At 42.3% G+C, this 17,083-nt stretch overlaps 1 protein-coding gene across 1 annotated transcript; it reads left to right on the plus strand.

Moving 5' to 3' along the window:
* Window positions 1–446: 446 nt before the first annotated feature.
* LOC117040149 (axoneme-associated protein mst101(2)-like) lies at window positions 447–10,899 on the plus strand. Its single transcript, XM_033137736.1, is given in 8 exon segments — window positions 447–674; window positions 2,004–2,105; window positions 2,500–2,574; window positions 3,763–3,862; window positions 4,655–4,803; window positions 5,409–5,426; window positions 9,799–9,819; window positions 9,972–10,899. Coding segments are annotated over 8 exon segments (1,152 nt in total). The 5' UTR covers window positions 447–598; the 3' UTR covers window positions 10,583–10,899.
* The last annotated feature ends 6,184 nt before the right edge of the window (window positions 10,900–17,083 follow it).

Here is a 17,083-nt window from a genome sequence, read left to right on the forward strand (position 1 = left end):
CAAGATAGAGAGCTCCAGAGCTCTCAGAACTTCACTAAGCTACAATTCCCAGAATTCCTTGTGGGCCATTGTGGTAGCTAAAGTCTATGTGAGTCTGTAACATAGGTAAGTTATGAATCTATAATGTAGATAATGCTTGAGAGTTTCCCGTTTTAGGAATGTCAAAGTTCAAACTTACCAATATTTTCTGCTGTGGGCAGTTCGTACAATCATAGAATTGTATAGTTGGAAGGGACCTTGAGGGCCATCTGGTCCAACCCCCTGCAATGCAGGAATCTCAACATGCAGTTCCACCATCCAATTTGAAACCATACCAGTCCCTGCTTAGCTTTGCAAATGTGCTAGCAGTTTCATTGCTACATCACAAAACTTCCCATATGTGCAGTTCTAGAATTCTTTTCACAGCTCCAGTTCATTGTGATGTAACGGAATGAAAACATGTAAGATCAAAAAGGTAAACCAAAGCAGCAATTGGAAGCATTGCAGCTCCAATGACAGGGTGGAAATAGCTTCACATTTAGATGCTTTTGGTCACCTCTACATTCCTTGGCCTCTTGCCATTATCTTTAGACCAGAACGAACCTGGGACACTTCAACAATGAACCAGATTGTGCCATCCATTTTCACAATCCTTTCTGTGGAGTTATCATGCTGTCCTAGAAATGCATTTTCAGGTGAGCTGAAATTGGTCTTTCCCATACTGTAACTAGGCAGCAGGACCCACTTAGGTCCTCTGAGTGAAAGGGAGTGGGGCCAAGCAGCTGTCCCCATGCAGGGCTATTCCAGGCAAATCCTCACACAGCTACAATTCCCAGAGTTCGCTGGGAATAGGTATTGCTTGATAAACCATTCTGAAGATTGTAGCTCTGCAGGGGTAGGGGTCTCCTAGCAACTCTCAGCATCTTTAACAGCTTCCAGGATTCTTTGGGGTAAAGCCAAAGTATTTGAAGTTGGATGCTTTAAAAGTACAGTGGTACCTCGGGTTACGTACTTAATTTGTTCCGGAGGTCCGTTCTTAACCTGAAACTGTTCTTAACCTGAAGCACCACTTTAGCTAATGGGGCCTCCCGCTGCCGCTGCGCCGCCAGAGCACAATTTCTGTTCTTATCCTGAAGCAAAGATCTTAACCTGAAGCGTTATTTCTGGGTTAGCGGAGTCTGTAACCTGAAGCGTATGTAAAATGAAGTGTATGTAACCCGAGGTACTACTGTATATGCAGATGCAGCCTTTGTGTGTTCATGTCTTCGTCAGCTGTTCCCAATGCCTATAAGCTGGGCAGCAAGGAGACAGCAGTGGGCGCACAAATCTATCATGTCATTTCGTCCGTCATTTCTTTCCTCCGAAGGTTGATAGCACCCTCCAAGAGATTTTCCCTTGCAAGTGTTTCCCTCCTCACATTGGCCTTATAAGTTAAATGCATAGCTGGGAACTTGTTCTTCTCTCCCAGCTTGCTTCTAAAAAATTACATTATGCTCCACATCCTAGAGCAGAATCTCTAGCCTTTGGCCAAATGTGGCCCTCCAAGTCTCTCTTGCTGGCCTTCAGGACTCTTCCCTGCCATGCCCCCTCTCCTGAGGCTATGCCCCACACCAGCCCTGCTACACATGCTCCTCAGTAAGAGCTGCTCAACAGTGGAACTGTGTCCCTCGAGAGCTGGTGGGCTCTCTTTCCTTGAAGGTTTTTAAGCAGAGGTTGTAGGGCCATCTGTCCTGAATGCTTCAGATTCCTGCATTGCAGGAGGTTGGACTACATAACCCTTGAGGTCCCTTCCAACTCTACCATGCTAAGTATTTTTGCCTGGCCAAAAATTGAATCATGACTATGCTTGCCTGGATGGATGGATTATGGAGAGGGTGGTTTTTTATGGGAGAGGGGGGATACCATGTGGCTCCTTAAAGGTTACCAAAGAGGCATTGTGGCCACTATGCAGAATAGGGTTCCTGACCCCTGTTCTACAGCTTGCTTTCCAGTGAAGTCATCCACTCCCCCTCTAAATGTTTTAGCACCTTTCAAGGCATACGAAGAGCTCGGGAAGAGTCCTCCAGCTCCAGAGGCCAATGCTGGGACAGCTCAGCCAACTTCAGAATCACTTATGGAGTTTATGGGTGAGATGATTTGTGTGTGTGTGTGTGTGTGTGTGTGTGTGTGTGTCCCCAATAGACTGGCTAAACTTTCATGTACTGTACTACTATGCATTCCGAAAATGTTTAAAACTTCCGGGGGGGGGCTATGCCTTTCTACTGCCCACAATATCATGCGAAATGCATACTGAAAAGTCTTCTGGTATGAAAGGATTGTAAAAATATTAGCCATACCTTAGCAACTGGTCACTTTTAACCATTGTTGAACTAATAACTTCTCAAAATGCAAGCTAATGCACTTTGATGTTGCTCAGTTAATATTAACACACTTCTCAGATTTGGATCTTCATGTGTCCAATAGTTTTCTTGCCTTCTTGATCATGTCTTGCACTGTTTCAACCTGTTCTTTTTGTGGAAGTCAGAAGCATCCCACACAAGACTGGACTCTCTCGACCGCATGTTCTCTTGAAAAGATCCATCAACTGGAACAATGGTAAATGTGTTTATTTAACTATCTCTTTAAGAATGAGGGAGGGCAGGTACAATGCCTTGCTGCTGTATGTCTCCTGGAACATTGCAAGGTGTGGGAAGGGTTTGATAAGAGGACCTGTATCGGGAAATTGTCAATGTCTAATGTTTTTACAAAAAAAATATGTGTTGTAAGCCGCCCACAGTGGCTGGGGAAACCCAGCCAGACAGGTGGGGTATAAATATTATTATTATTATTATTATTATTATTATTATTATTATTATTAGCAGAGGGAGATAAAGTTTTAAGGGCATGCAATTTCCCAATACATCTATGCTCAGATCTAATTGTCAGGCAACATTATTAGAAGTTGCATTTGTTGTGCTCCTAAGAACAACTGGATAGCAAGAACAGGGGAGTGATTCAAAGGTTTAGAGAAGGTGTGCGGTACAGCCCTCCCAGGTGTGAGAATGGTTTCACAAACTCACCCCCCCCCCACTACCAACTTGCTAGAGTTTGGTAAATATATTACAGAAAGAAATAGCCTGGCAATACAAAGAAAATATAAGTTTGTTGCTTATGGCAAGCAAAGCTTTACATCTGGCCAAGATGGAGCGCAGAAATTACACTGGCGCATATGGCAACTTATACTGGGACCAACTAAATTGGAGAAGCAAGAAAAAAGGACACAGCAAGAAGATGTGATGTGCTTTGCCAGCAATTAGGAATCAGTAAGGGAAGTATATAGGTTGCCTTTCAGTCTTCCGCCACCAGCTGGTTCAGGAAGCTCATTGCAAGGACTTCTACTGTACTTCACTCACCAACACATCTAAACTCTGTAAACCAGTGTTTTCCAAAGTGGGCAATACCACCCCTGGGGGGCACTGGAATGACCCAGGGGGCAGTAGTAGCCTTGGGTGCAATTGGAGGGGGTGTTGAATAAAAATAAGAGGATAGTGGAAGCATAAAGAAGAGAAGAAATGTTTGAAAAACCGCTTGTACATGTTTTATCTGTGGTGTAATGACGCAGGTGGTGCTGTGGTCTAAACCACAGAGCCTAGGGCTTGCTGATCAGAAGGTCGGCGGTTCAAATCCCTGTGACGGGGTGAGCTCCCATTGTAGTCCCAAACATCTAGAGGGCACCAAGTTGGAGGGGGCTGGTGCAAGAGAGGTCGTGGGTGCATCAATCATGGTGCTTTCTTTAATTTACAGTGATTCCAAACCGGCCCGCCTTCGCAAAGATTGTTGTCGAAGGTTCTATAGGATTTGGTTTTGCCTTTGTTATCGCAATTGCTTTGTGGTGTCTCCTCTCGTAAGTATGTCTATTTTAAAATAATAACTTTAAATTAGTTTTTTTGCACGAAATTTGAAATTATTCAATTTACTTTTCATATAATAATTTCTTACATTTTGACTTCCCATTCTGACGTCCGTGATGCTCCTGTTGCAGCCATTTATCTGCTGCCTTAACTACCATTTGTGTTCATAATATTCATTTATTTATTCTCCTCCCCTTGCTTATAATTCAAATCCTTCTTGCAATTTCATTTGACTATAATTTTTCCTTAAATAGTTAAAAAAAAAAATACCCACGCTTTGACATCTTTTTGGTCTCCTATTTTTTGCTGTCAGTTTTGCCATCTCTGCATAGCCCAGTAACTTTAAAATCCATTCTTCCTTTGTTGGAATTTCTCCTTCTTTCCACTTCTGCACATACAAGATTCAGGCTGTGGTACCAGCATACATAAACAATTCAACCTTTTTTTCTTTTCTTTTTTCTTGATGTTTGATCATCACCCTTGCATGTGGCAAGTCAAAGCTTCAGTCCCAGAATCTATAGGTAGGACTGGGAATTCTCCCTGTCTGAAACCCTAGAGAGCTGCTGCCAATCAGTGTAGACAGTACTGAGCTAGATGGACCAGTCTGACTCAGTATAAGGCAGATCCCTATATTATTGCTGGATAAATGTTCATTAGCCATAGTAATAAATGGGTGTTGGCCAACAGTGCTTTCGCATCTCTCTCTCTCTCTCTGAGGAGTGATGGCGCACTAGCTGTTGGGAGGTGGGGTTTCATGTGCCATCTTCCTTTGCTTCTTCTTCCAGTGAATTGGTAGGTCGACTGAAGGGGGTTAACTCTCGCGGCAAGCGCTTTATGCAACATAATTACTTTTTGAGGCAAGTCCAGGAGGAAAAAGAGAAAGCCAGGAAAAAACTAATGGAAGAAAATGAATATGAAGGCTCAACTAAGACAGGTAAGACTGTTAAGACAATGATGCACCTGTAGACCCGAGGTGGAAAGATTTCAGTATTGTCAGATCTGCTTTGATTTTTACTAGAAACCTCATCTCTACCAACGGGTGCCAGGTGCAAAAGAGATAAGGGCACCCAAGACATGAATTTTATTGTGGGCATATTGTGCAACAATAATAGTGCATTGGGGTTCCTTTGAACACCTTTCTGTTCATGATGCTACCAAGGTGGTCCTATGCTATTCCACATTCAATACTGTTAGTGACTTAAAACATGCTCACAAAAAGCATTTCCACCTGCAGAAGTTCTGGGGTGATCATACTGCTTCATTTCCAGTCGGTGTGTATCGCATAATTTCCTGCTGAAATCCCAGTTTTGTAAAAACAAAATAAAAAATAAAAAAATTCCTTCCAGTAGCACCTTAGAGACTAGCTAAGTTTGTTCTTGGTATGAGCTTTCGTGTGCATGCACACTTCTTCAGATTTCAGTTTTGTAAATTAGTTCAATAGGTAGATTGGGATTTCAGCAGGAAATTATGCGATACACACCGACTGGAAACACACTTTTACAAGCATTGAATGCCACAACATAGCAAGATAATACAGAGAATGAGAGGAAAACTACGGTAATAACCCTCTTTCTAGGCTTCCTTGATCCAACTAATCCAGGAGACCAGCATCCAATATCAGATTCTTTTTAATCATTCCCCCTTTAATGAATCCCTGTGAAGGGCTTTCATTGATTATCATCAATCCTCTGACTAGCACAGATGTTGACACGTCCTGAGAGAAATCTCTTCACCCCTTGCCATCCTCTGTATGAGTTTTTATCTTGCCTCGATCTGCACCCATGGGTGAATCGCTTTCTCGCTTTTGAAAGGGGCCCAAAAAGGCTAATTGGGTGCACTTTGGGTACACTTGTCCAATCAAAATGCCACGGCCGAATTACCGGTAGGAATTTCCCATAGCCCCAAAGTTTCAGGTCCAGGAACCAATCTGTTGAACAATTCTAGTAGGGGCATTTGGCCAAATGAACTGTTTTGATCCTATGAAGCAGTGATTCCTGCTTAATCGAAGCATATATGTTTCTGTGTTACTGTTAACTTGTTTCACATGCTGCTTCTCCTGAAACCATTGGATCAATAGGGAAGACTGGCACATGTGCCAACATTAACCACCACCCCTCACTCCACACATGTGAACGCGCCATCACTTTAAAACAAAAACACTAACAGTCCTTTCTTTAAAACTATTGTTGAATTCTCTGTTTATTTCACACTTCTAACTTTCTCTAGCACTAAACATTCACTTGCTTATACTTCCCTTTCGTTTCAGCAAAAGTCAACAGAAACCTAGGCACGCACTACTGTACCCAATATGCAGGCACGCACACACACACACACACACACACAACTAAGTTAAACCTTGCAAAAGAGCAAATTGTCCCCTGAAATGACTAGAACCACACTTACTGCAATAAACAATCAAAACAAATGAAGAAAGAGAGCGCCTTTGAAGAAAGCTTACTCAGGAGTAAAATTACCCATTGAAGGTTTTCCACAGAAACAGTAAAGGATGCCACAAAGGCTTAATGCAATTTAGAGGACAACAAAGCTTCAGAATTGACACATGTGGCTCAGACATTGATGGGCTAGCCTAGACTTTTTTTGTAAACAATAAAGCTACCAAAGACATTTAAACCTTGCCCCCCCCCCTTCTCCAAAGCAGGTCACAAAATCAGTCCCAGCTGATCTTATGGAAACTGAGATCAGTAACCTTTTCATAATTCTCTTAGCCAAATAAATCCAAGTCAGAACTCAACCTCAGATAGACAATGCCTGCACATGAAAGTTCTACATTCTGACAAAAAAAATTACTTGCTTCTTCTAGTCATAATTCCTCCTAGTATTTCCCAAATAATTCTTATACGCTTTTAAGGAAATAAACTCAAATGAACGTCGGCTACTTTACACTCAATTTTAACTCTCAATATGAAAATCACAGTGGAGCACTCTTCTACTGTCTTCTGAGACAGATGGATGTCAACAACAACATTGAACTCTGCAGGTTACTGCTGCAGTTTGGAATATGAGTGCATGTTAGCCCTGCTGACCTATTGTAGCAAGAAAATAAAGCTTTATTGGGAAATTAACCTTTAAACACATGAATAAAAAGAACCCGGGTCAGATGCTGGTTTCTTTCTTTACACTTGACATTGCTGTTCAGGATGAGGACCTATATATGCATGATGTCTAATCCATGATCCATAGCTAGCAACTTAAGACTGTGTTCCAACACGTGGGTTTTAATTGCAAGGCCAGCACTTAGTTATCATAACTTAAACACTGTCCTTCTGCTTTGTGTGACTGCTTTGTGACTAGACAAAATTTCAGTTATGGAGGAACCTCTACCTTCCATTAAACCTGAAAACCCTTGTTGCTGTGGTAAGAATTCACCTCTACACAACCTCTGTTCCTTAAGCAGGTATGCACCACCTTTTAAATAAACCACAGAACAAAATAAACGATTTTGACTCCAGCATCCAGAGATTTAGGGACCCAGTGTTTTATTGTTTTATTTATTTTTATTTTATATGATATAAGAATTAGAGACCCCAGGTGTAGATTTTAAAAATGCTTCAGTGTTTCACTTTAATTGCATTTAACCTTTTTCGAATGTATTAGGCTTTATTTCTGTGAGTTCTGCATTTGTGCAGAACCCACTCCTATGCTGCATTGCATTTCTCCTTATCTGACCCTGAAAGTGGTACAAATGGCAGGATGTTTTCCTATTAGTTAGTAAGGTAAAGGTAAAGGACCCCTGACCGTTAGGTCCAGTCGCAGATGACTCTGGGGTTGCGGCGCTCATCTCGCTTTACTGGCCGAGGGAGCCGGCGTACAGCTTCCAGGTCATGTGGCCAGCATGACTAAGCCACTTCTGGCAAACCAGAGCAGCGCACGGAAATGCCATTTACCTTCCCGCCGGAGTGGTACCTATTTATCTACTTGCACTTTGACGTGCTTTCGAACTGCTAGGTGGGCAGGAGCTAGGACCGAACAACAGGAGCTCACCCCGTCACGGGGATTCGAACAGCCGACCTTCTCATCAGCAAGCCCTAGGCTCTGTGGTTTAACCCACAGCACCACCCGTGTCCCTGGGTTAGTACCTGGGTGTTAAGCAGAAATCCTTGGACGTTTCCTGAATGATAGATGGTAGGAATGTCAGTAAAGGCTGATCACAGACTAGTTTTGCCAGGGCAAAGTGGGACATCCAATACCTAAAATGGGCAAAAGTCCTAGGCACTTCTGGTCAACTCCAAGGTGATGGTGTGGGAAGTGGAAAGACACCATACTTGTTTTCTATCCCATTACCTGTAACCTTTCCTGACATATATGAAGATGTTTTGTGACTCTTTGTTTGCTGTGTTTGAACTACTCTATAAGCTTTTGTTCTGAAGTGCCTCAGGACAGACCTTCTCAATGGGCATGTTGGGTTGAGCTCTGTCCTTTCGCAATAGATAAATAAATAAATAAAAAGGCTGGGTCCCTAAATCTGGATGCTGGAGCTGAAACAGTTTCTTGGTTCTGTGGTTTATTTTAAAATGTGGTCCCTCACCTAGGTAACGAACAGGGGTGGTGTAGAGGTGAATTATCACCACATTGCTCCCATGTGCTCTAATATTATATATGCATGCTAACAACAAAAACAACAATGTGCCACCTTCTTGGCTAAAATTTCACTGAGGAAATTTACAGATTAAAATAATGAGCATCAATGCAACAGGAAAGCAAAATCTGTCTTCCAAGCTAATCGCGTTTAGACAGGGTTAGTAATGTTCTGTCTATCTGTGTAACATGGGATCGAGTACTCTGTGTGATCTGACAAGGAATGGCATGCTTCTTACCATTTAGAGATTTCAGCCCCATCTACACTATACAGTACTTTAAAGCAGTGCCATACTCCATTAAACAGTCTTGGCTTTGCCCAAAATATCCTTTGTTTGTTAAGGGCACTGGGAGTTGTTAGGAGTTACATTTACACAGCTATGGTTCTTCGAATTCTTTGGGAAGAGGGGTTGTTAAACTTGTTTGCGGAAAGAAAAGAAAAAAATAGGTGTACATAAAGGAGGATTCCTGGATGCCACAATCCAAAGGGCAAGTACGGTACTCCTTGGCTAGAGAATCCCAACAGGGATTTTAAATCACCAAAACTACAGCAATGGAAATCAAGGAAATACAGTGTAATGAGTTTGTGGGTGCTAGACCACTATGATCTCTGAATCAAGCGTCAGAATTTAATCCATTGTTGTTGTTGTTGTGGTGGTGGTGGTGGTGGTGTGTGTGTGTTGTGTGCATCAAATAAAAATAAATAAAATAAATAAAAATATAAAAGAAGAAGAACCTAGAAATAGCCAGGTAGACTAAGAGGGGAGCAAAGGATTGATTACCTAGTGACTAGTCCCTTCCAAGGTGTGCTAAGCCTGGCAGGACAGCTTTATGGTCTTACATAACTTCATGCATTAATTAGATTTAAGCATGTTGGTTATATGACTCTGGTTGTCTCACAAAACCACTCAGGAAACTGTAGCTCTGTAGAGGGACTAAGATTCTCTTAACAACTCTCAGTGCCCTTAACCAATTACAATCCCCAGGATTCTTTGGGGGGAAGCTATGGATGTTGAAACTAGAATGAAACTGCTTTGTATGTATATTGCAGATGGGGCATGTGTCAGACATCCTGCTGAGTTGGCGCAATCGAATAGTTGATGAAGCCCAAGAAGCCTGTCCCCTCCTCACCAAAAATCCCCCAACGTATTCTTGGAATTAAGTGGAAATAACACAATTTGGCCAAAGCTATCAAATGAGGACATAACTGGGCTTAGATGTGAAACTGGCAGCTAGTCTGGTTTTATCTTTCTAAGATAGTTCTGTTATATTGTATCTGAGGAGTATGAATTGACTATACAAGCTAAGTATGAATTGTTGGGAAAGGATCTAGAAGACAACCATGTATTGGGGAGCCTTTAATGTTTTGCTATGTTTTGCTGTGTTCTGTTATATTTTGCTAGAAGCCACACAGATGGCTGGAACTACCCAGTCAGATGGGTAGGGTACAAGTTATGATTATGATGATGATGATGATGATTATTATTATTATTATTATTATTATAGAAACAAGGAAAAAGAAAATAATGGAAGAGGAGGAAGAGGAAGGAGGATATTCTGTCCCAGAAGGAAAAGCAAAGAAGAAAGGGAAAAAGCATGCAATAAAGAAGAAACTAGGTAAAATTAAGAAGGTTGCAAAATCAGAAGCTGTGCAAAAGCACATTGGTAAAATTAAGAAGGCTGCAAAATCGAAAGCTGTTCAGAAGCATATTGGTAAGATCAAGAAGGCCGCAAAATCGAAAGCTGTTCAGAAGCATGTTAGTAAAATTAAGAAGGCCGCAAACTCCAAGGTTGTTCAGAAGCACGTTGGTAAAATTAAGAAGGCTGCAAAATCGAAAGCTGTTCAGAAGCATATTGGTAAAATCAAGAAGGCCGCAAACTCCAAGGCTGTTCAGAAGCACATTGGGAAGATTAAGAAGGCCGCAAAGTCCAAGAATATTCAGAAACACATTGGGAAGGTCAAGAAGGCAGTGGCATCAAAGGCAAAGAATAAGAAAGAGGGGAAAAGTAAGAATGAGAAGAGCTCTAAAAAGAAGAAGGAAGGTGAGACGAAAAGTAAAAAAAGCTCACACAAAAAAGTGAAACGTAGGAAAAGTGAAGAGGATTCTGAAGACTGACTAGCAAGCACAAAGACTGGGACCAGGTGGTCAATGGGGATTGGTCAAGAGCAGGCAGAGTACAGCATCATCCCAAAAGGAAAGTGAAGAGGGCAGGAGCACAGGTGGCCTCATATCAGGGGTAGCCAAAGTAGTGCCCTTCAGATGCTGCTGGACTACAGCTCCCATTATCCCTGGCACCATTGGCCAAGACAGCTGGGGGTGATGGGAGCTGGAGTCCAACAACATCTGGAGGGACACCACATTGGCTACCACTGCTTATATTATTAGCCTGGCCTTGATGACAATGGAGGGACTTCCTCTCTGAGCGCTTCTTCTCATGGCAGACAATGTTGTACTGCCAACTACAGATGAAATACAAAAGATTGAAATTCACAACTGAAAAAAGTGTCCAAGGAGTATGCTTTCCTTGCAGTAATGAGTGGGAGCCTTTTCCCCAAAAAATGGAAAAGCCGTCTTTCAGGAGACTTACGGTAACCATTGTTTTAGGGACGCGGGTGGTGCTGTGGTCTAAACCACAGAGTCTAGGGCTTGCCAATCAGAAGGTCGGCAGTTCAAATACCCATGGTGGGGTGAGCTCCCGTTGTTCAGTCCCAGCTTCTGCCCACCTAGCAGTTCGAAAGCACGTCAAAGTGCAAGTAGATAAATAGGTACCGCTCTGGCGGGAAGGTAAACGGCATTTCTGTGCGCTGCTCTGGTTCGTCAGAAGCAGCTTAGTCATGCTGGCCACATGACCCGGAAGCTGTCTGCGGACAAACGCCAGCTCCCTCGGCCTATAGAGCGAGATGAACACGCAACCGCAGAGTCGTCCACAACTTGACCTAAACATCAGGGGTACCTTTACCTTTTAACCATTGTTTAAAGCAGTGGTTCCCAACCTTTCTTTGGCCATGCCCCACCTAAGCATCTCTAAAATCCTGGTGTCCACCCCACCCCCCTGTGACATATAATTCTTTTTATTCAAAAAGTGAGCTCCTATTCACGTGGAGGAAGCCTAAAAGGCCATTCACTGTTAATAACTCATTCTCAAATTTCCCCCTCTTAAAAATCAAATTGCCGCATGCCCCACCTTGGGAACCATGGGTTTAAAGGCTTGGCACTCTCCCTACTTTATTATTTCCTTATTCTAAATATATAGGGTTGCATCCCATGCTAGTCCTACTCACAGTAAATCCATTGAAATTAATGGACATGGCTAACAAGTCCATTATTTTATTTATTCCGAGTAAAACTTTGTTGGATGCAGTCCAGAATATCAGTCAGTAACATGCCATAAAATGTGTGTCAAATGCAGGTATTCCACAGTTACCCAGTGACAACAGCTGGTGGGCATCGTTTTGGCAAAATGGCCTCAGGGGCAAATTCTGGCCCCCTGGTTGGGCAGTGACTGGCCCATGAGCTGGAGTGCCTAGCTACTGGAAAATTGAGCAAGCTTATGAAAAAAGTGCTGTAACATTTCTTCTCTGTGGTCTGCCTGTCTCTTTTAGGATTCAGCTCAATCAGTTTAACCCTTCCCTTTCCAAATAGCACAGCTTTGGTATCTGATTCTTCCCCATACCCACCTCCATGGTTCTTGCCTCCCCTAAATTGTGGAAAGGGGCATTCATGATCAAGACTGAAGCGAAGGGGGGAGTATTTCACCCTTTCCACATATGCAAAGATCCCAATGAAAATCACCCATTCAAACAACTGGGGCAGTAGAAAGGAGAACTTCCCACTTAGCCACAGAGTGCCAGAAGTGTTGAAGCAAAGTCTCTGTTGCTGACTGAGTCTCCTGCATTTCTAAGTTACCAGCCTCTTTGTTGTTGTTGTTCAGTCGTTCAGTCGTGTCCGACTCTTCGTGACCCCATGGACCAGAGCACGCCAGGCACGCCTATCCTTCACTGCCTCTCGCAGTTTGGCCAAGCTCATGTTAGTAGCTTCGAGAACACTGTCCAACCATCTCATCCTCTGTCGTCCCCTTCTCCTTGTGCCCTCCATCTTTCCCAACACCAGGGTCTTTTCCAGGGAGTCTTCTCTTCTCATGAGGTGGCCAAAGTACTGGAGCCTCAACTTCAGCCTCTTAGCACACTCATAAATACACCACTTGCTATTCCACTTCCAGCTTAAAGCAGTATAGCAACAACTGGCTGCTGATCAGTTGCCCACATCTGAAAGTACCTGATGCATGGGTGTACCCAGGGGGGCAGAGGGGGGCAGATGCCCCCCTAGAAGCAAGCTACCCCCCCCCCGAAGCAAAAATGATAGGTGTCCGTTTGGAGTAGACCGGGACTCTGAAGGAATTTGCATCTGCTGATGACAAAGTGTGAATTCCCTTCACCCCCTCCCCACATTACATTTAAAGAGGTAGCAGCAATTTAAAACTCTATCTCTTTTTTAAATTATTATTTTTATTGAAAAAATTAATATTAAAACATACTAATAGACACATACAAGTATACATACACACATACATACATTCCCCTGTACATTGTGTAGAAAATAATTGGTTATGCATTCCTTCTCACCCCTCTACCAACCTTAACCTCCACCACCCTTCCAAACCCCCCCCCCCAACCTCATCCAGTGCTGGGCTTCCAATCTTCTCAGCTGCAATATCTTCTATCTTCTATCATTTCTCTTATATACTATTAATTATACTATTATTTTTAATACTAATATTTTGAATTCCTTCTTTTCTCCTAGCTTATTTTTCTCACGGAACTTGTTTCATTCTGATAGGAGTTCAGGTTTTTCAATATAATTTTGTATATATCCCCTAAAGGCATTTCATTCCTTTTCCAACCTGTCCTTTGAGATCCCTCCAATATTCCCCATTATCTTAATCACATTATGGTACTCTATTAATTAGGCAAGCCATTCTGTTTTTGTCAGAATTTCAGTACTTTTCCAGTTTTTCGCAAAGAGCAGACTTGCGTCTACTGTTGCATATAGATAGAGCACCCTATCTACTTCTTTTAGATTTTCAGGCATAATACCCAGCAGAAAACCCTCTGGTGTTTTTTTAAACAAATATCTGAACATTTTTTTCATTTCATTATAAATTAGTTCCCAGAATTGTTTAATATCTGGACAGTTCCACCAAATGTGAAATAGGGTGCCTATAGCCGAATTACATCTCCAACAAATATTACTACAATTTTTATTCATTTTAGCAATTATTTTGGGCGTTATATACCATCTATGTTGGACCTTTAAAAAAATTTCTTTTAATTTATAACACATCGTAAATTTCATATCCTTTTGCCATAATCTTTCCCATTGATCATACATTATATTTTTACCAATATCTAGTGCCCATTTAATCATTGATGCTTTGACTATTTCATCCTTTGTTTCCCATTCCAGGATCAGATTATATAATTTGGATATATTTTTATATCTTTCTTGAATCAAATATTTATCAAATTTAGATATTTCTTTTTTGAATCCTATCTTTTTGTCTTTCACTAATCTGTATTTAATTTGTATATACTGGAACCAATCATACACATGAACCTTAATTGCTGAATAATCCTTTAATTTCAATTCTCCATTTCCCTCTTGCAATAATGTTTTATATGTTGCCCAGTTTTCTCTCATATTCGGTTTTTTGACTGCTACAATTTCTAATGGTGATGTCCACCATGGAATCTTGGGTTCTAAAATTTTCTTATATTTCTCTCATGTTTTATAGATTGATTTTCTAATTATATGACCCAAGAAACTTTTATGTACTTTTACTTTTTCATCAATTAAATACGTGTGCCATCCCAATCTTGTTTCTATTCCCTCTAATTCCAATACGTCTGAATCATGCAATTTTACCCATTCTTTTAACCAGGTTAGACCCACTGCATCATGGTAAAGTTCTAAATCTGGGAGTCCGAATCCTCCTCTTTCCTTCCTATCAATAAAAACTATCTCAAACCTGTCCTAAATTTTATTTCCTAAGTCATACCTGGGCTTTGCCATTAGGGGGAACCAACAACACATCCCAAACCTCATATCAAGATTTTTTCAGTTTAAAAAAAAAAAAATTCCATGGTCTGAACATTCTCTCTTACACCCAGCTCTCCCCACCCCACACCTCATCATTATTCATAGTAGTAGTAGTAGTAGTAGTAGTAGTAGTAGTAAACAGAAACTTGCAGTGCCAAAGCCTTGTTTGGAATATTTTGGAAAACATTTGTTAAAACACTGTCCAAATGGTTTGGGTTTCTTTGAAATTATATTGGACAGAATCACTTAATGTATTCAACTGGGGGGGGACGTTGCTGGCATGTTCTTGTGTGTGTGTGTGTGTGTGTGTGTGTGTGTATGTATATATATATATATATATATATATATATGAAATACAACATCTTCCATTGCAATTGTCTCAATTGTCTCTCCATAGCTGCTTTGGGGCTCCCCTTGAAGCCCAGAGATAGCTGCCTCCCCCCACAAAAAATAAACCATATTGTGATGAAGAAGAAGAGAAGAAGAGTTTGGATTTGATATCCCGCTTTTCACTACCCGAAGGAGTCTCAAAGCGGCTAACATTCTCCTTTCCCTTCCTCCCCCACAACAAACACTCTGTGAGGTGAGTGGGGCTGAGAGACTTCAAAGAAGTGTGACTAGCCCAAGGTCACCCAGCAGCTGCATGTGGAGGAGTGGAGACGCGAACCCGGTTCCCCAGATAACGAGTCTACCGCTCTTAACCACTACACCACACTGGCTCACTGATCTAGCAGTTGGGTAGCCAGGTGTCCTAATTTACAACTAAAGGTAAAGGGACCCCCGACAGTTAGGTCCAGTCGCGGACGACTCTGGGGTTGCTGCGTTCATCTCGCTTTATTGGCCGAGGGAGCCGGCGTACAGCTTCCAGGACTAAACTGCTTCTGGCAAAACCAGAGCAGCACATGGAAATGCTGTTTACCTTCCCGCTAGAGTGGTACCTATTTATCTACTTGCACTTGACGTGCTTTCGAACTGCTAGGTTGGCAGGAGCTGGGACCAAACAACGGGAGCTCACCCCGTCATGGGGATTCAAACCGCCGGCCTTCTGAATGGAAAGCCCTAGGCTCAGTAGTTTAGACCACAGCGCCACCCACGTCCCTAATTTACAAGTAACAGACCTCTATTTTAATGAGAGTCCTAAGAACATAAGAAGAGCCCTGCTGGGATCAGGTCAATGGCTCATCTATCTAGCCAAGCATCCTTTTCTCACAGTGGACAACTGGAAAGGCCCATGAGAAACCCACACGCAGGACCTGAGTGCAACAGCAATCTCCCCACTTGTGATTCCCAGTGACTGGTATTTAGAGGTATGCTGGCTCCGACAGTGGAGGGAGGATATAGCCATCATAGGTAATAGTCAGATATCTTGCAATAATTTGACTAATCCCAGGTTCAATCCCTGCCATCTCCAGGTTGAGTTGAGGAAGATTCCTGACTTTCAAAAACCAAGACAGCTGCTACCAGTCAGTGTACACAAGAGGCACCCAACAAGTTAACCCTCCAGAGGTTGTTAAACCTCAACTCCCATTGGCCCTAGCTAGAACAGCCAAAAGTCAGGGGTGGTAGGATTTGTAGTACTATGTCAACTGTGAGATGCCATGTTGGCTAGCTCTATAAACTATACGAAGTTCGGTGGACCAGTGGGAACTGTGCAGTTTTAACTTAATGGTCTTGTGCACGGAGGGGACAGGCTGTTGCCTTAGTGGTCCAACTTGGAATAAGGAGGTTTCTAGTGAATGTGATAGCTGCAGCTTTAGAGGTGTGGGTTTAGCCAGAGACACAGGAAAATGCCTTATACCACTGGAGTCTAGCTCGTATTGGCTACGTGCCCCTCCATGTATTCAGACAGTGGGCATTCCCCAAACTACCTGGTGTTGCCATTGGGAAGTGAACCTTGAACCTTCTTGCATGCAAAGCAGATGTTCTTCCACCCAACCAAAGCCCTGCCCCAGATCTACACAGCTGCTAAAGCCCAATGAAATGTGCAGCTCATTGACATCCAAGGGCTTTAGCATCCTTAACACCATGTTGGAATCTGTGGCCCTTGCGTAGAATGTATCTCACTGGTACCAGTTTCAGTTGAAAAAGGCATGATGTCACAAATGTCCCCATAAATCCATGAAAAAATATTTCAGGCGGCTGTGTTTTGCAGAGATTGAGATATATTTAACAAAGCAATGCTTCCCTGATTCAGTGGTGTTCAGTGGAAGAAGCTACTGGGAAATGTAATTGATAATTTTTAAGTAAATGTAGCCTGAGCACAGAATGCAAATGGTAAACTTGCCATGCTGCTGCTGACCTCAAGTTATGATTAAAATAGGAAACAAACAGGAAGCACCGAACTTTGTAATAATTATTTTCGCAACCACTGTTGTTTGCTCCATAATGCAGGTCGGTGGGTCAGCCCAGAGATTCTTCCTAATATATTAGTAAATAAATCTGAACAGATTTTAATTTGCTAATGGAAAGGGCTGCAACAGTTGCTCGTATGCAGCGAGCTACTTTGTCTAACTCATCAGC

The sequence above is a fragment of the Lacerta agilis genome, chromosome Z (assembly GCF_009819535.1).
Source record: "Lacerta agilis isolate rLacAgi1 chromosome Z, rLacAgi1.pri, whole genome shotgun sequence".
Taxonomy (NCBI): Eukaryota; Metazoa; Chordata; class Lepidosauria; order Squamata; family Lacertidae; genus Lacerta; species Lacerta agilis.